Below are 20,530 nucleotides of genomic sequence, written 5' to 3'. Positions count from 1 at the left end.
GGATGAGACATGCTAAAAAGAATAGAAAGCAGTGTAGCAATCCAAATTGAGGATGTATAGGGAGGTACACTGACGGTAGTAAGAGCCTAAAGTTATTAAGTTATTAATAAGGGCCCTGGACCAAGAAACTTATGGTGCCCCGTCCTTTCCTCCTTTCCTAAGCTCAGATCAAAGCCAAGAAAGTACTTAGATCCAAATTAACATCTTAAGAGAACCTCATTATAATGATTAAAGACAACTAAGACAACAATACTTTGCATTCACCTGAGACTACAGAAGACCCCGATGCTTCCTTGATCCAAGGGCATTACTTACTCTCTCCACTCAGTCTTATTCACCTGGGAATAGTTTAAGATGCTTCTCATGTGCCTTATTAGGGTTAATCTACCTAGTTGTATTGCCTATTATATGGTAAAATGTAATAGATACACTAAATGCTCTGCCCCTTAAGAAAAAAAAGGAATTCCCCAAACAGAAATTGATTAGTGAAATCTAACTACATAATTTAACTATCAGCATTTATAATTCATTGTAAAAAAAAAAAATACTGATCCAAGAACATTTAAATTCATACTATTGAAGTCAATAATGGGACAGAATTTCAGAAATAGAGAAATTTGTAAGTACAATTTACTATATTTTAGGAAATTATAACTACAATGTTGATATAACTTAATTTTACCGAGATTACAAGCTTTGTTAACACTGAGCCCAACGGGAACTCCTATTGTGTCTTGTTTTAATCAGTTTTATCATGGAGTCCACTATGGATTCCAAAATGATCCATATTGGAGTTCCGGTCATGGCTCAGTGGTTAATCAACCCAACTAGTAATCATGAGGTTGCAGGTTCAATCCCTGGCCTCGCTCAGTGGGTCAAAGATTTGATGCTGCCAAGAGCTCTGGTGTAGGTGGCAGATGTGATTTGGATCCCGTGTTGCTGTGGCTGTGGCAGTGGCCTGCAGGTACAGCTCCGACTGGACCCGTAGCCTGGGAGCCTCCATATGCTGTGGATGTGGCCCCAAAATAGACAAAAACTAAAAATAAACAATAAAAAAAGTGAAATGGTCCTTATTGTTACAGGTCATTCATGACCTTTTATTTCCATAATCTGAAGTAGTGATCCAATGCTAGGCAAATGATAATATAATATAGGGGTGGAGGAGCTAGGGAAGACAGAGTAGAAGATGAGCAGAGCATATACATTTTTTGCTCATTGCTTCTTCTATAATTTTATGAAGGGAAAGTTAAAATACATGCAAATGGATACAAAATTAATACACAGAAATTGACAGCATTTCCATATACTAACAATGAAAGATCAGAAAGAGAAATCAGGGAAGCAATCCCGTTTACCATTGCATCCAAAAGAATAAAATACCTAGGAGTAAACCTACCTAAAGAGACAAAAGACCTGTACTCTCAAAACTATAAGACACTGATGAAAGAAATCAAAGATGACACAAATACATGGAAAGACATACCATGCTCTTGGATTGGAAGAGTCAATATTATCAAAATGACTATACTACCCAAGGCAATCTACAGATTGAATGCAATCCCTATCAAATTACCAAGGACATTTTTCACAGAACTCAAACAAAATATTTTAAAGTTCGTTTGGAAGCACAAAAGACCCAGAATAGCCAAAGACATCCTGAAAAAGAACAATGGAGCTGGAGGAATCAGGCTCCCAGACTTCAGACTATACTACAAAGCAAGTATCATCAAAACTGTACGGCACTGGCACAAAGACAGACATATAGATCAGTGGAACAGGACAGAAAGCCCAGAATTAAACCCACACACCTAAAGCCAACTCATCTATGGCAAATATTCTCCATTGAATATACAATGGAGAAAAGACATCCTGTTCAATAAGTGGTGCTGGGAAAACTGGACAGCCACATGGAAAAGAATGAAATTAGAACACTCCCTAACACCATACACAAAAAGAAACTCCAAATGGATTAAAGACCTAGATATAAGACCAGACACTACAAAACTCTTAGAGGAAAACAGAGGCCAAACACTCTCCGACATAAATTGACAGCAACATCTTCCCAGATCCACCTCTTAGAGTAATGACGGTAAAAACAAAAATAAACAAATGGGACCTAATCAAACCTAAAAGTTTGTACACAGCAAAAGAAACCCTAAAGAAAATGAAAAGACAGCCCACAGAATGGGAGAAAAATCTTTGCAAATGAATCGACTGACAAGGGATTAATCTCCAAAATTTATAAATACCTTCTGCAGCTCAACACCAAAAAAAAAAAAAAAAAAAAAAAAAAAAAACCACCCCATCAAAAAATGGGCAGATCTAAATAGACAATTCTCCAAAGAAGACATACAGATGGCCAAAAAACACATGAAAAGATGTTCAACATCACTCATTGTTAGAGAAATGCCAATCAAAACCACTCTGAGGTACCACCTTACACCAGCCAGAATGGCCATCACCCAAAAGTCTACAAACAATAAGGGCTGGAGAGGTTGTGGAGAAAAAAGGAACCCTGGTACACTGTTGGTGGGATTGTAAATGGGTGCAACCACTGTGGAAAACAGTATGGAGATTCCTCAGGATAAAAATAGAATTACCATTTGATCCAGCAATCCCACTCCTGGGCATCTACCCAGAGAAAACCATGACTTGCAAAGACACATGTACTCCAGTGTTCACTGCAGCACTATTTTCAATAGTCAAGACATGGAAACAACCTAAATGCCGATTGACAGAGGAGCGGATCAAGAAGATGTGGTACATACTCACAATGGAATATTACTCAGCCATTAAAAGGAATGAAATACCAGCATTTTTAGCAAAATGGATGGACCTAGAAATTATCATGCTTAGTGAAGTCAGTCGACAATGAGACACCAACATCAAATGCTTTCACTGACATGTGGAATCTGAAAAAAGGACAGAAAGAACTTCTTTGCAGAACAGATGCTGACTCACAGACACTGAAAAACTTACGGTCTCTGGAGGAGACAGTTTGGGGGGTGGGAGGATGTGCTGGGGTGGGATGGAAATCCTATAAAACTGGATTGTGATGATCATTGTACAACTATAAATGTAATAAATTCATTGAGTAATAAAATAAAAAATAAAATACATGCAAATGCATTCAATGATTTTGGCAAGTGACTTTTTAAGTGACACTTTACTATAAATTAAAATTACCTTTGTTTATTTGAGACCAACAGATTCAAGCACATCTTTTTATGTTTTATGTTGTCTATTGTTTTTACTCTAGTTGTGACTGACCCCCCCAAACTGAATCTCTGTACTACATACTAGACTCCACTCTCTTGAATGTTCAGTCCTATAGCATAGTAATTCTACCTCTCAGAGTAGTAGCTAATGAAAAGGGATTCCACAACTGAGAAGTAGTGATCAGAAAGCTGGAAAGAAAACAAAACGAAACAAAACAGGATAGGGTAGTGTCAGAGAAATTAAGAAAGAAAAGCGGAGTTCCCGTCGTGGTGCAGTGGTTAACGAATCTGACTAGGAACCATGAGGTTGCGGGTTCGGTCCCTGCCCTTGCTCAGTGGGTTAACGATCCGGCGTTGCCATGAGCTGTGGTGTAGGTTGCAGACGCGGCTCGGATCCCGCGTTGCTGTGGCTCTGGCGTAGGCCGGTGGCTACAGCTCGGATTCAACCCCTAGCCTGGGAACCTCCATATGCCGCGGGAGCGGCCCAAGAAATAGCAACAACAACAACGACAAAAGACAAAAAAAAAAAAAAAAGAAAAAGAAAAGAAAAGCATTTTGAAAAGGAATGATAAACCATTTTAAAATAATGGATTGAAAATGAATGCTAAATTTTGTAATTAAGAGGTCTGCATTCAATTCAAGGAGAAAAATTTTAGTGTAGGAGTGACTGCACAACACATGGTATTTAACTATAGTCAGTGTGAAGATGTGGACTCTCTCTTCTATATACTTAGTTATGAAGAGATTTAGGTATGAGGATTTTTTTACTCTAACACAGGGGAAATGAGAATGTTTAAAAATATCCTAATAAGACTACTGGATGCAAAGAGAAAGGGTGAAGATATGAAAAGGGGAACTGCAGAGGGAAGGCACAGGTGGGGGTACATGTGGCTCTACAGCATAGAATGTAAAAGTAAGCTTGAGGAGGAGAAAGCTCCATCCTGGAGTTCCCATCGTGGTGTATGGAAATGAATCCAACTAGGAACCATGAGGTTGCAGGTTCAATCCCTGGCCTCACTCAGTGAGTTAAGGATCTGGCATTGCCATGAGCTGTGGTGTAGGTCACAGACAAGGCTTGGATCTGGCGAGGCTGTGGCTGTGGCCAGCAGCAACAGCTCCGATTGGACTCCTAGCCTGGGAACCTCCATATGCCTTGGGTGCAGCCTTAAAAAGACAAAAGCCAAAAGCCAAAAAAAAAAAAAGAAAAAAAGAATACTTCATCCTGAGATAAGAGGGATTAGTAGAATGATGGATGTGGCTGTAACACAAGTTTGTAATTATAAAAAGGGAAGCAGGAGGAAGTTCCCTCATGATGACCTTTCAAAAAACTCAGAGGTCCACTGAAAGTGCAAAGTGAAGATTTAGAATAGTCACAGAAAAAAATAGGAAAAGGATGTAAGATGGATGGACAGATGGATGAATAGTGCTAGCTAATGAGATTCTATTAAGACTCTGAAGGTTGTAAACTCTAGTTATTCAAATCTTAGTTTGGATAATTCAACTCTGCCTCTGTATCCTCTTATTGAGAACACAGCTCTTGGCCTATTTTAGAATGAATTTGCAGCCTATTTTAACATTTTGCTGGCTTTGTTCCAGGCTCTCTCCCACCTGACCTTTCTTTGACCTCTGTAACTTTGCACTTTTATAGGGCAGGTACTTCATCCTTCTTTCATTACACAAAGTCTAGTAAAAAGCTAGTTTTCCTTATTGTTCTTAACAACTGTGGGAAAGTTTGATGTATGTATTCTAGCTTTCCTATTTTTTTTTTTTGTCTTTTTAGGGCCCCACCTTTGACATACGGAGGTTCCCAGGCTAGTGGTCCAATCAGAGCTGTAGCCACAGGCCTACGCCAGAGCCACAGCAACATGGGATCTGAGCCGTGTCTGTGAACTACACCATAGCTCACAGCAATGCCAGATCCTTAACGCACTGATAGAGGCCAGTGATCAAACCCGAGTCCTCATGGATGCTAGTTGGGTTTGTTAACTGCTGAGCCACAGTGGGAACTCCTGGCTTTCCCATTTTAAACTTTCAATTAAAATTATTTTCCTGGGGAGTTTCCGTCGTGGTGCAGTGGTTAACGAATCCGACTAGGAACCATGAGGCTGCGGGTTCGGTCCCTGCCCTTGCTCAGTGGGTTAACGATCCGGCATTGCCGTGAGCTGTGGTGTAGGTTGCAGACACGGCTCGGATCCTGCGTTGCTGGGGCTCTGGTGTAGACTGGCGGCTACAGCTCCGATTGGACCCCTAGCCTGGGAACCTCCATATGCCGCAGGAGCGGCCCAAAGAAATAGCAAAAAAAAAAAAGGCCGAAAAAAAAATAATAAAAATAAAATAAAATAAAATAACTTAAAAAAAATTATTTTCCTTGCCATTAACTTATCTTTACTACTCTATTTCTTAATCCTGAAAAAGAAAAAAAAAAAGTATTTCCCATACTTGGCAAGTAAGTAACTTGTAGACTCACAATCTAAAAGAAATGAGTAAAATTAATACAATGGGTATTATAACTGTCTGATTTATTTTAATTTTAAACATCCTCAAGTTGTAAGCTTTCTGGCTTGTTCAAATAGGCTTTAGCTGACCTTTCATTACTACTTTATCACCATTTATTTACTAGAACTCAGATATTCAGGAAAATTAATACATTTACCATTTAGATATGAAATATTATAAATTAGTGTAAAATGTGATTTTTAGAAATGTCATATTCTTAAGACTTTAAACTAACCAATTAGAATGGAATTATCATGAACAGACAACCCCACTCCATCTAAGATATATACATAAACATCCCAACTGTTTTCTACAGGAAAGCTGCAACTCTGATTTGACCCCTAGCCCAGAAACTTTCATATGCCACAGGTGCAGCCATTAAAAGAAAAAAAAAAAAAAAAAAGGACAGAAAGAAAGACATCAGGTAAAGCCTATGTAGGAGAAAAAAAAATTCTCCCATTTATGTCTCCCTTCTTTTTTGCATATATACATTTGTATTTCAAATAACCTATCAGGGTAAAATCCAGCAAAATATTTTTAGAGTGAAGTGCCAGAGAAGAATAAAACTATCATATTAGTTTATCAGATTTTAAGGTATACTTATAGTTGGGTTATGCATTTCAAATGCATACATCACACAAACCACAGATACACAAATGCATATATATATATATGTAATTAGTCATAAGATTTTACTGATCAAGGAAAAAGTGCTAAATGATTATACTTTTATAAAAATAGAAATATGCATATGTGTATAGTTTTTAAAAATCTGAGGTATAATCCCAGATGTTAACCTAGGATTAACACTAATCTGTTAACACTAGTTATTTCAAGTTTATTTAAAACAAGATTTTGTAGGTTTTACTTTCCAAGTTATATATTTCTGTGCTGCATGGATTAGCTCTATAGCCATAAAAAAATCAATAAGAGGAAATTTTAAATCAGTCACTGTCCTAGCAAATAAATTTATCAATTATTATTAAAAATAGAAAATGCTTTTAAAGTGTGACGTCATTAGAAATACGACTGCGTGCTAATTTCAAGGTATTATGATAAATCTGAGGTAAAGATTATCTGGACATTTACTTAAAGGTGTACAAGGTGAGATAAAAAGCATACATGCATATACTTAATGTTGAGCTGTAATATATCATTTCTAAAAATCTGTAGATGATGTTGAACATTTTGAGCATTAGCTCTACTGTCTCACTAGCCCTATAATTAGTCTAATGATTTGCATTATGAACAAGTATCCGTTATAAAGTATTTGCCATTTTAATGGAGCAAGTTGATTTATCAATCTACATAATAGTAAACTATGTTATAGTGGAATTCAAAATTTCAACCTTAAAAATTTCATTTTTCAAAAAGACTTTCTTTTCGCTAGAACTGTATTTAGTTTTCTAGCTATACTGCCAACTTCTCTGGCCCTACTTCCACTTCTTCAGCATAAGGAATCTCTATGATCTCTTAAACCCCTTCTGGATCTCAATTCTGTCATAAATATACCTCAATATATACACTAAAGTCTTTCATCTAGAATCTTAGCAACTAGAAATTTAACTGAATCACAATGCTACACTTTGCTAGTGTGATATTAACTAACATAATCATCTACAGGCACCAAATAGTCCAAAGTTCTTTTAACATGGAATCACAAATGTATACATTTTATTTATTTATTTTGCTTTTTAGGGCTGTACCTGCGGCATTTGGAGGTTCCCAGGCTAAAGGTGCAACCAGAGCTACAGATGCCGGCCTATGCCAAAGCCATGGCAATGCCAGATCCGAGCCACATCTACCACCTACACCATAGCTCATGGCAATGCCAGATCCTTAACCCTGAGTGAGGCCAGGGATCGAACCTTCAACCTCATGGTTTCTAGTCAGATTCATTTCTCCTGTGCCACAACAGGAACTCCCCATGTAAAATATCTCTTATTGCTGGTTCAGATCCAGTGTTGCTATGGCTGGGGCATTGTAGCTACAGCTCTGATTCAACTCCTGGCCAGGGAACTTTCATATGCCACAGGTATGAGCATAAAAAGAAAAAAAAAAAAAAGAAAAAAAAGAATCTCTTATTGTACTACAATTCCCTGAAAATCAGTGAGCGAAAAAAATGTGTATCTGGTTAGCTAAAACTGCATACTAACCTACTTTACTTATATATGGCAGTCTACTTGGTTGCAAATCGAAGAATGTCAGACCCATTAACTTTACTCACCAGTATATCAGGTAGAAAAAAACCTGAGGACATCTGTCTTTCCTAGACACTACCTTGATTAGACAAAGTCCTTATTCCTTAAAAAGTTAAGCCAAGCAGTACAAAATACAAGGAAAATGGGGTTCCCAAGTCTTTAGATTACCAGTCAGTTAAAAAAAAATTTTTTTTTAAAAGGAAGTAACTGACACCACGCTTTGTTGCTAGACTTTTGTTTTGCCAAGAACGAGGTTTGAAAACCACTACCATCTACTATCAGCATTATTTATAAAAGAGCATCTTAATATCACAAGAATAGAAAAGGAAATAGGAAAGATAAATATCTCAAATAATAATTACTCAAGAAAAGATAACTGGCAAACAATGTTAGGCCATAGTCAAACATCCACTGAGCTTGAAAAATCCCAATCAAAGAAAGGAAAAAAAAAAAGCTCCGGGTCTATGTCTGCTTTATTATATGATATGTCTGTTGTTTTAACTAATAAACCTGTATTTATTGCCTATGATGGTAGATATCATTGTTTTTATCCCATTTTGGAGAGGAGGAAATTAAGGCTCAGAGACTCTAACTGACTTGGTCAAATATTCTCCTGGTAGTACATGGTGTAGCCTGGATTTGGAAGCTACTTTGTGACTGATAAGCCCTTTTAATATACCAAGCTGACCCATAATTTATAAAGATTATTGAACACACAGAGAGGGTGCCAAGTATAATATTGCCAAGTGGTATCTCTTAGGTAGTCCTTATCAGTGCTATCCTCTGCATGTGGACACCTGTGTCCTTTCAACAGCCCATACATAACATACTATAAATTAGTTTAAGCAAAAGCCATAGCAAACAGGTGCAAAACACTTATTAGCTATATTACTTTATGAAAGTAACAAAGAAATCAAGAATATTTAATATGATTTCTTATAGGATTTCGTTACATCTATTTACTCTCCATTCAGAACTGTACAATAGAATATATTTTAAAAAGGCATATCTTTTAACTCTTCTCTTCAAGAAGCCGCAGTGCAGTGTCATCAATATATTCATTAATAGTGACAGCATTACAATTGATAACTCCAAACAGTCCCTAGCTAATGAAACTTCAAGATACTCAAATATGACGGCCAAATTCTTGGTCTCTTCTGTCAGTAGCTTTTCTCTCCTACTGCAATTAGCCATCTGACATCTGTTTCATCAGTCCATGGCAACAAAGAATCTGATTCAACAAAGAGGCAGCTCTCCAAGTCATATTATCAATTTATTGTGCTCAATGTTAAATCTAGTTGGCTTGGAAAAGAAACTTCTAATTTAAATAGTAAATCACCCACTTTTCTTGACCTCCAAGACTTCTCTTATTGCCCAAGTTAGGAATCCATAATCTCCTTCTATTATGATTTCACCCTTCCATTTGTACTATATCTTCTAACCCCCAAGAATTAAAGCCCCTAATGTCAAGATGAACAGGAAGTTAGAGAACACCCTTTAATGACATAGAAAAATGAACTTAATGTTGGGCAGATAAAAGAGTATTATAACAGCAATGCCAATCTTAAATCCTGAATTTTCTAGGATTAAATATTCTACTCAGTGTCTGCTTCCCTCTTATGAGAAGAGTAACAACAATAAATACATATTCATCCGTAAATGTAATGAAGATCTAAAGATTTCAGCAAATGATTACACCCAGAACTTTATACAGGAAATAACACATGCAAGAGCATGAGATCACGTGTTAATTTTTATTCTGTAACAGTTATCAAAACCAGTTTACCAAAAAGTAATTAAAATGAAAATCAACTGTTCCTTTTTCTTAATTCTACTTTGCAAATATCAAATACCATCATAAGGCAATACAATTAAAAAAAAAAAAAGCCTGAATAGAAATAAATTTAAACTGAATCAAAAACAAGTATTTGTTGAAATTGGATGTCCTGATATTTATCAAATACCATTTGTGGTTGGAAGAAGAAATATAAAGGTGAATAACGCAGAGTAATCTAGACAGAAAGACCAACAGCATTAGGAAGAGAGGAGATAGCTCCTGGTTTGTAAATTAACTATGAAAGACTGTAGTTTGCCAATAAAATTCTATAGATTATATTTTAAGCAGGATTTCATGAAGACAGTAGCTACCTCAGCATATTCCTAGAAATCATAACATACTAAAAGCCAATAATTATAAAGTTTCCCTGCATTTTGACCATAAGCCCCATATGTCATAAATACAACCAATAATACATTTAAAAATTCCAAACTTCTCTAACAAGTGAATTTATACTCTTAGTTCTATAAAATGAATATTCAACTATGCCTTCCAATCTGCCTCATTTTAGGAAATGCACGGATATGACCATATGAAAGGCAACATACACACAAATACTAACTCTTTGAATTATAATAAAAATACAATACTTTGGGAGTTCCCTCCCTGGCTCAGTGGTTAACAAACCCGACTACGATCCATGAGGGTACGGGTTCAATCCCTGGCCTCACTCAGTGGGTTAGGATCCAGTGTTGCTGTGAGCTGTTGTAGTGCAGGTGGTAGACACGGCTCGGATCTTGAATTACTGTGGCTGTGGTATAGGCTGGCAGCTGTAGCCAATTCAACCCCTAGCCTGGGAACTTCCATATGCCTCAGGTACAGCCCTAAAAAAAAGCAAAGAAGCAAAACAAAAACAAAAACAAAAACAACCCAAACCAAACCAAACCAAAAAAACTTTGCTTACTTCTAATAATTCAAATTGGCTACTTGAGAGGTAATTTTGAAGATTTAGGGCTCTTTAAAAGTTATCTAGGTGGAAGTTTCATTGTGGCTCAACGGTAGTGAACCTGACTAGTATCCATGAGGATGTGGATTCAATCCCTGACCTTGTTCAGTGGGTTAAGGATCTGGCATTGCTGTGAGCTTCGGTGTAGGTTGCAGATGCAGCTTGGATCTGGTATTGCTGTGGCTGTGGTGTTGGGCTACAACTGTAGCTCTGATTCGACCCCTAGCTTGGGAACTTCCATCTGCCACAGGTGCAGCCCTAAAAAAAGCAAAGCATAAAAAAAAAAGCATACAGTGGGAAAAAAAAAAATGTTGTAATTAAAAAAAAAAAAAGCTATACAGGAAAACAAAAACAATGTCTTATTTTTTTTCTTTTCCTTTCTTTCTTTTTTTTTTTTTTTTACAAATACTCCCATATCCTTTATAATTTCAAATAAAAATATTGGGTTTTTCCTCCTTGAAAGTAAGTCTCTGTGGGTATATCCAGCACAAAATAATAGTCTTATCTCTACAAAGTTAACTTCCTGGCTTGAATGTTATATAAGAGCATATGCTGTTAAATCTGAAATTTAATCTAAATAAGATCATACCAGCAATAACACTTTTGTAATTTTCACTAGCAATTGCAATGCAATAACATCCTTAACTTCTTTAAGAATTGTGGCCCTTAAAAAATAATGGCCCTTGATCTCTGACTCTATGTGAAAGTACCATAAGACAAATTTAATAACTTATTTCACTATTTTCCATGTCGCTGATATTGAATATTTTGACTCAATTATAATAAGCTGTCTACACTGCATTGTTAGACCAATCACACAATCATTTCCCCACTAAATTTATTTCTAGACTATAAAGTAACATTTTACTCTAACTAGGACCTATCATAATCATTGAGTGGTTTTTATTTTTAGCAAACTATAAATCTGCAGCCATATCACTGCACCACTAGATGGGGCTTTTACACAGGTAATGTGAAATGTGGAGAGCAGTCATTCTGAAATGGAGAACCATGGTCACTGGGAGAAAACGGTGGAGAGAACAAAGAGCTAAGATTTGAAGAACAGATTTTACCTGGACTTGGCAATAATGCATGAGCAAAAATGCCATACAGCAAAGGCTCATAAAGAGTGCCTTGAATTGTCACTAAAATGATGCTGTTTCAATGTGTGAAATTCCTCCTACTGATTCATTTCATAATGAAAAGGCGGGCGGTAGGCTAGCCAGTAGAGCAAACAAAAACAAACACTGAGTGAGGTTCTAGCTATGCTATATGCAAATTATTTGACTTTGTGCAAGGTACTTAAATTCCTTGGGACTCAGTTTCTTCATCTGTTAAAAAAAAAAAAAAAAGGAAGACCTAGATTAATAATAATCCCTAAGGATGACTTGGCAGAGCCTTAGTTCTCCCATAATCTTTAATAGGAGCCTCTAAGACACCCCTAGCAATCCTAGAATATTTGTTAAAAAGATGTACTGGCTAAGAAAAATGCAACTTCAAGGTACATATCCTATCCATATATAATTTCCTCCCCAATCAAAAGAACTTAAATAATTAAGTTCTGGTGCTGCCACCAGCACCACCTGGAAAGAACCCCAAGATTCCTTCAAGCTCTAGGTTCTCTCTGAATTCAGTATCTTTGCAAGGGTAGGCCACAAACTTAGATGTAATTAACTCCCAGAAACTATAATTAAAGCAGATCATCATCATGTGAAATACTATTTACACACTGTTAAATTTGCCTGCTTGGAAAAAAGTGACAAAACCTGAGTGAATAGGGAAGACTAATGAGAAGATGTTTAGTGCAGAGGAACAGGATAATGAATTATAAAGTGTTGAGAAGTGGGCAATGCCTATACAGATACTACAAAGAACCTCAAGTTACTGCCTCTGTCTCGTTGTTCAGCATTTCAACAGATTTTCAGAAACAACTAAGAAAATAACTCAGAAGTACAATTAACCCAGATTTTCTTTTCCACAAAGAAAGTGACTGTCTCCTAATAGAGAAGTTTATGACTTTGCAGTATACTTTCTAACCCAGCAAAGTTTTGCAAAGTCAGTGTGATAACCATCTTTCTTAAAAATATGTTTTGGGAGTTCCAGTTGTGCCTCAGCAGAAACAAATCTGACTAGTATTCATGAGGACACAGGTTCGATCACTGGCCTCACTCAGTGGGTTAAGGATCTGGCATTGCAGTTAGCTGTGGTATACGTTAAAGACGCTGCTCAGATCTGGCATTGTTGCAGCTGTGGCATAGGCCACCAGCTACAGTTCCAATTTGACTCCTAGCCTGGGAACCTCCATGTGCCATGGGGTGTGGCCCTAAAAGACAAAAAAAAAAAAAAAAAAAAGTTTTGAAGCCCATTAAGTACCTGACTGAAAACATACCTCATAAAGTTCTTTAACAATCTTGTTATTTCCTAAAGGTCTTGTGTATATATATATATAAAAGTGAAAGTTTCTAAGCTTTATCTGTTACAGACCACATTTATCTCCATCTCCCAAATTAATGTTAAAACCTTACCTCTCAACGTGATGGTATTAGGAGGTAGGGCCTTTGGGAGGTTATTAGGATTAGATAAAGTGACGAGAGTGAAGCCTTCATGAATTATATTTGAAATTAGAGCTCTTATGAGTCATAAGAGAGCTCTGCTTTTTGCCTTGTGAAGATACAATGAAGAGGCCATCTGTAACCCTGAAGATGGACTTTACCAGAAACTGATAATGCTTACACCCCGATCTTCGAATTCCAGTCTCCTGAACTGTGAGAGAGAAATTTCTGTTGTTTATGAGCCACCCAGTTTATGGTACTTTTTATAGCAGCCTGAACTAAAAATTAACAATTATGATTAAAAAAAAAAATGGAGTTCCCCTCATGGCTCAGCGGTTAGCATCCATGAGGACACGAGTTTGATTCCTGGCCTCACTCAGAGGGTTAAGGACCTGGCATTGCTGTGGCTCTGGCGTAGGCCAGCAGCTGTAGCTCTGAATGGACCCCTAGCCTGGGAAACTCCACATGCCATGGGTGCCCTAAAAAGACAAAAAGACCAAAAACAAACCCCAAATATGAAATATTTAAATATTTAACGAGTAAAAGAGTTTTCCTATCTCAACTCCTCTAATGAATTATAATTCCAAATTGTAATTTCATTAAATGTTTCACTTAATATTTACTACATATCAATAAAGATGATTATTTTCTTAAGAAGTTTGTTGCTAGGGAAGTACAACTAATTGACAGCCACAGTAAACACGGTCTCAAATTTTCCCCTCAAATTAAAGAAAAAAGCCCTGTTTTTAAATCTGAAAATGACTGCTTTTCTAACACACCAGTTAGACTTGATTATTTACTCTCTTCATGCTTGATATTCAAGGAGTTAGAAATAGGGAATATTTTCAATAAAACTCTTAATCTTGGAAAAGTTCCTGCTGTGGCACAACAGGATCAGCAGCATCTTGGGAGCGCTGGGACACAGGTCAATCCCCCATCCAGCACAGTGGGCTAAGGATCTGGCATTGCCACAGCTTAAGTGGCAACTGTGGCTCAGATCTGATCCCTGGCCTGGGAACTCTGTGTGCTGTGGGGTAGCCCCCCCCAAAAAAGAGAGAGAGAAAGAAAAGTCTCTTCATGCCATGTCTCATTTATAGTGCCTTTCTTTAAGCAGATTCCTGTTTAAGGAATTATCTTAGAATCTAGAAATCATTTATAATAGAGTTCTCCAAAAAAAACACTGATACATGGAATTCCCGTTGTGGCTCAGTAGGTCAAGGACCTGATTTTGTCTCTGTGAGGAAGCAGGTTTGATCCCCAGCCACGCTCAGTGGGTTAAAGATCTGACACTCTGACACTGCCCAAAGTTGCAGCCCAGCATAGCTTGCAGATATGGCTCTGGTGTAGGTTGCAGCTGTGACTCCAATTAGACCCCTGGCCTGGGAACTTCCAGGTATGGCAGTAAAAAGAAAATAAAATTGGGAGTTCCCATCCTGGCTCAGTGGTTAATGCATCTGACTAGGAACCATGAGGTTTCGGGTTCAATCCCTGGCCTCACTTAGTGGGTTAAGGATCCGGCGTTGCAGTGAGCTGTGGTGTAGGTCGCAGACGTGGCTTGGATCTGGCGTTGCTCTGGCTGTGGCGTAGGCCAGTGGCTACAGCTCTGATTAGACCCCTATCCTGGGAACCTCCATATGCCAAGGGATCGGCCCTAGAAAAGGCAAAAAGACAACAACAAAAAAAAAAAAGGAAAAAAAAGAAAATAAAATTGGAATATACAATGTTTAATCTTTAAAGTATGTTTAAAACATCGAAAATTCCAAAGAAATACTGAATAGAAAATGTTCCAACAGAATGTTAATAAAAAATGCATTAAAAATATGTATACTGTGATATCAATTTTAATTTTTTGAAATATGCTAAGAATGGAAAGATACACATTAAAATGTTGGCATTCACTTTCTCTGAGTTTTTCCATTAATTTTCGTTTCTTGAATTTTCAAGAATGAACCTACATTGCTTTATACAATCAGAGAAAATATTTATATAATATCACTGTTTATTTTTGGTAATAAAAAAATATATAACCCGTTATAAAGATAACTTTATAAAAGCGTGACGTTGCTAAAAAACAAAATACACCAACCTGATTTCTGAGAAAATAAAGTCTAAAGAGTTCAACTTTCTCGAAATGTAGAGAAGTTGTTTCCCTGTACAAGCACTCACTCTACTGGTGACATAGAGAATATACATTTTTCAGTTTCTGAAGTGATTGCATTATTTTCTACAACACTAGAGGGCAGGGATTTCACTATAAAACAATTTCACCAAAACAAACCAACCACAGAGGAGTTCCTGTTGTGGTGCAGCAGAAAGAAATCCATGAATCCAGCTAGTACCCATGAGGATTCAGGTTTGATCCCTGGCCTCACTCAGTGGATTAGGATCTGGCATTGCTGTGAGCTGTGGTCTAGGTGCAGACGTGACTTAGATCCCACATTGCTGTGACTGTGATATAGGCCAACAGCTGTAGCTCTGATTAGACCCCTACCCGGAGAACCTCCATGTGCTGCTGGTTCAGACCTCAAAAGCAAAAAACAAAAAAAGCAAAAATAAAAACAAAAACAAAACCCACAAAAAAAAAAAAAAAATTCACCAATTATCACTGTATTATATGCCATTTTGGAGTTTGTGGTTTCTGTTAATATGTGATCAAATATCACTGTATTTATTATGTGCCGTTTTGGCCTGTGCTTCTATTAAACATGATAATTTTAAATTACAGTCTGACTCCCATATTTAATTGCTGATTTATGATATATAAAATCATCCTTACTGAAAAGAATTCAAATACATATGTACATACAATGTACATATTTCAAAACTGCATTTTTTGGGACTGTATTAGATAGTCCAAGAAATGCAGTTTTGAAATGTGTCAGATAAGTCTCTGATCTGACACTATCTCATATAAAAACTGAATGGCTAATAAAACACCAAAATTATTGGTTCCAGTCTAATATAAATGCAAAGATAATTTTTAAGAAATTAGTTAAACGCCCTCGGATTTTCAGATGTTTAAGGGAACACTTAAATGCTTTTCTCTAACTCCAAAAGCTTCTAGTATATGAGTCTTATGAATTCAGGTGGTGGTGGAAGAGAAGCTGAGAGGGCAAATGACATTCCAGGAAGAGAGAACACCAAGAGTGAAGTCATGACATCCTAAAAGTTTGTAGTTTGGGGTTCCTTTCATGGCTCAGTGGTTAACAAACCCGACTAGAATCCATGAGGATGCGAGTTTGATCCCTGGCCTCACTCAGTGAGTTAAGAGTCCAGCATTGCCATGAGCTGTGGTGTAGATTGCAGATGAGGCTCGGACCCAGCTTGGCTGTGGCTGTGGCACAGGCCAGTAGCTGTAGTTCCAATTCAACCGCTAGCATGGGAACTTTCATGTGCCGCACACGCAGCCCTAAAAAAAGGCAAAAAAAAAAAAAGTTTTGGTTTATTTGGGGGTTGTCAGGGTAATTGGATAGGATATGTGGCTTGGTTGTCACGGTATGTGGCTACAGGAGAGGGAGCAGTGGATAAAGAGTGGATGAAAAATTTGGAAAAGTAAAGTAGGGTCACTTGGGGAAAGAGAATTATGTTATACTTGGGAGTTGCACTTTATTTTGAAGGCATGGGAAAGCCACTGAAGACTTTTAAATAAGGGAGAACTGTGACAAAGCTATGGTTTTAGAAAGGTTATAATATACAGAACAGAATTACAAGAGTGCTTGGAGTAGGGGACTCCAAGGAGTCAATTACACTAGCTAAGGCCTGAAATTGGGCAACAACACTGTGGGTGCTAAGATAAAGTATTCCATCAACTTTTCTTTTTCTTTTTTTACAACATTTCAAAAGGCAAGAACAACTGAACTTGGTGAAAGGCTATAGTGAAAAAGTATTTCAAGCCTTGGTAAGTGAGTAGATACTGCAATAGCTCAGGTCCCTGCAGGAGGTGCAGGTTCTATACAGTCTGGTGTACTGGGTTAAAGGATCTGGCATCACTGCTGCTGCAGCTTGGATTTAATCCCTGGCCCGGGAACTTCCATATGTTGCAAGTGTGGCCATTAAAAAAAAAAAAAAGAAAGAAAGAAAAAGAGAAATGAGAAAAAAAAAAAAAAAAAAAAAAAAAACAAGGAAAAAAACCCCTAAAAACACTGCATGACCTACAGATGGTATTTGAAAACTATGAGTCATTTGAATTTTATAAAAACTGAATCCTCAACATATTACATCATAAAAGGGCAGTATCTCATTTCTATTTTAGTATGTCAGGGTTAGTTGAAAAAGAAACAAGAAACAGGAATACTTACTTGAACCTGGCAGGTGAAAGGGGAGTAGGAGGAAACATTCCTGGTTCAAAAGAATCAAAATAAGTCACTGTCCAAGAAAAGCTGCAGCAGGAGAATCCAGCTGTTAGGGATATTATAAGTAGAGTCCAGAATCCTTAATGAAAAGAAAGGGGAAGAGTTGAAATATTAACACTACAGCAGTTTAAATTAACTCAGTAGATCATACAGGAGTTCCTGCTGTGGCACAGTTAAGAATCCGACTGCAGCAGGTCAGGTCACTGTGGAGGTGTGGGTTCAATCCCTAGCCCAATGCAGTGGGTTAAAGAATCTGGTGTTACTGCAGCTAGCTGCAACTTGGATTCAATTCCTGGACCAGGAACTTCCATATGCCATGGATGTGGCCATTAAAACAAACACAAAAAAGATCATACATATTTGCATCTTCTAAATTACATGTAGCAATATAAGAGATTTGAACTTAGTATTCTCCCATGTGGAAGTATAAAATATTAAAACACAACTAGAAGCCATACCATTGAACATTTTTTTTTTATAATTTTTTTTTATTTTCCCACTGTACAGCAAGGGGGTCAGGTTATCCTTACATGTAAACATTACATTTTTCCCCCACCCTTTCTTCTGTTGCAACATGAGTATCTAGACAAAGTTCTCAATGCTATTCAGCAGGGTCTCCTTGTAAATCTATTCTAAGTTGTGTCTGATAAGCCCAAGCTCCCGATCCCTCCCACTCCCTCCCCCTCCCATCAGGCAGCCACAAGTCTCTTCTCCAAGTCCATGATTTTCTTTTCTGAGGAGATGTTCATTTGTGCTGGATATTAGATTCCAGTTATAAGTGATATCATATGGTATTTGTCTTTGTCTTTCTGGCTCATTTCACTCAGTATGAGAGTCTCTAGTTCCATCCATGTTGCTGCAAATGGCATTATTTTGTGCTTTTTTATGGCTGAGTAGTATTCCATTGTGTATATATACCACCTCTTCCAAATCCAATCATCTGTCGATGGACATTTGGGTTGTTTCCATGTCCTGGCTATTGTGAATAGTGCTGCAATGAACATGCGGGTGCACGTGTCTCTTTTAAGTAGAATTTTGTCTGGATAGATGCCCAAGAGTGGGATTGCGGGGTCATATGGAAGTTCTATGTATAGATTTCTAAGGTATCTCCAAACTGTCCACTGAACATTTTAATTACAATTTACTACATGGAAAAGAGTACAAATTCAACTTAAGAATATATTTATACTAGTTACATATTTAACTTCAGTTTTATAAAATTCAACTATAGAGGGAGTTCTTGTTGTGACTCAGCAGTAACAAACCTGACTAGGATCCATGAGGATGTGGGTCTGATCCCTGGCTTTGCTCAGTGGGTTAAGAATCTGGCATTTCTGTGAGCTGTGGTGCAGACTGCAGACGAGGCTCAGATCCTGTGTTGCTTAGGCCAGCAACTGTAGCTCCGATTCAACCCCTAGCCTAGGAACTTCCATATGCCAGAAGTGTGGTCCTAAAAAGCCATTAAAAAAAAAAAAAGGTCAACTGTAGAAAAAAATGGCAAAACACTTCACAGTTAAAATGTGTTGACATTTTCATTTACCTTTGTGAATCATAGTTTGCTACCTTTTATTACTTGGTACTAAGTGATACCTTTCTTTCCATACCATGCACTTCTGACATATGAATAAATTTTAGAGTTCTACTTCTTACTGCTTTCTTACAAACAGTAAAAACCTAATGATTCTTTAACCTTGCTCAATATATGATTAAAAGTTAATTTCCAATTTATAAATAGGTTAGGATCCTAGATTTTATTTTCAGTCATACTGGGACTGCATTTTGTAAAAGATACCAAGGCAAAAGCACAGTACTATATGCTGCCAGAAAGAAGAAAAGGGTTGAGAAATGGAAGGATATGGGGAATAAACTAATAAGTAATAATAGAAGGAATAAATTAATTTGAAGGATTTTAGATACACATTCAAACTACTTTTCAAGACAGTGTACGGAGTTCCCATTGTGGCTCAGCGGAAACGAATCTGACTGGTATCCATGAGGATGCAGGTTCAATCCCTGGCCTCGATCAGTGGGTCAAGTATCTGGCTTTGCTGTGTATGTGTGGTGTACGCTGAAGTCTTGACTCGGATCTGGTGTTGCTATGGCTCAGGTGTTAGCTGGCAACTACAGCTCTGATTCAACCCCTAGTCTGGGAACTTCCATATGCCATGGTTGTGGCCCTAAAGAGACCAAAAAAATCCACAAAACAACAACAAAAAAACCAACCAGTTTATTAAGCCACCACTACCTACTACCACTACCTAGGAATGTGTGTGTCCCAGGCCTTGGTAGTTGAGGGAAGGAAACATTGACTACAGTAAAGAATGACTTAAGAATTAGCAAATTTCCTGGCTGTACATAATGTACAAAGATAGCTTTATTTTGGCAAGAAGCAGGAAATATGTGCACTGGACTATTTGTAAACCATGTGAAGCCCAGTAACAGACTGATCAAAGCACTAAAAAACAAACTCAGAGCAATGATTTAAACAAAACAAAACCTGTGACAAAGTATTTTTGAAAGATGAACCTATTTTTTTTCTCCTGATAACCCTCTCTCCCCGCTTTGATAATGGACTTTGTGTTCACTGCCCCAGAAGAAGGATGTGGCAAAGAATGGAGAAATGGCCCTAATGTCTCTTTGGTTTTTATGTTGCAAAACAGTTAAAGGAACTAGTAGGAGTGCTATGAGGAGGATGGTAGAAAAAGACAAAATGTCTTCAACAGATAGAAAGGATAATGAGTTGATTGGGACAAAGAGACAGAGTGAGAGTTTATCTACAGGTGAGAGGCTCCCATTTTGAAGAAGAGTGCTACGTGTGTGTGTATTTGCACTTGTGTGTGTATTCGGAGAGGGGTAGTGCTGCTAGGCTTCCTGGAGCCATAAAGAAGCCACACAACCCAAGAGAAAATGCAGCTATGTACAGCATTT

The 20,530-nt window shown here is 37.5% G+C and overlaps 1 protein-coding gene across 4 annotated transcripts in view; it reads right to left on the bottom strand.

Annotated features, from left to right (window-relative positions):
- Positions 1 to 20,530, bottom strand: part of ARL6IP6 (ADP ribosylation factor like GTPase 6 interacting protein 6) — an 85,157-nt gene that overhangs the window by 55,285 nt on the left and 9,342 nt on the right. For all 4 annotated transcript variants that reach the window (XR_014829017.1, XR_014829018.1, XR_014829019.1 and 1 more), the window contains exon 3: positions 17,549 to 17,681. Coding sequence is in view for 1 of the 4 variants with exons in the window: in XM_001926700.8 (XP_001926735.1) it covers positions 17,549 to 17,681 (133 nt within the window). In the remaining 3 variants the exon portion in view is untranslated. The remainder of the gene's footprint in view (positions 1 to 17,548; positions 17,682 to 20,530) is intronic.

Source organism: Sus scrofa, chromosome 15 (assembly GCF_054392235.1).
Source record: "Sus scrofa isolate SSC_HxYL_T2T_F1_AM1 chromosome 15, Sscrofa_HxYL_maternal_Yorkshire_Landrace_v2.0, whole genome shotgun sequence".
Lineage (NCBI taxonomy): Eukaryota > Metazoa > Chordata > Mammalia > Artiodactyla > Suidae > Sus > Sus scrofa.
The sequence above is the reverse complement of the archived record's forward strand: the minus strand, read 5'-3'. Positions and strand labels throughout refer to the sequence as shown.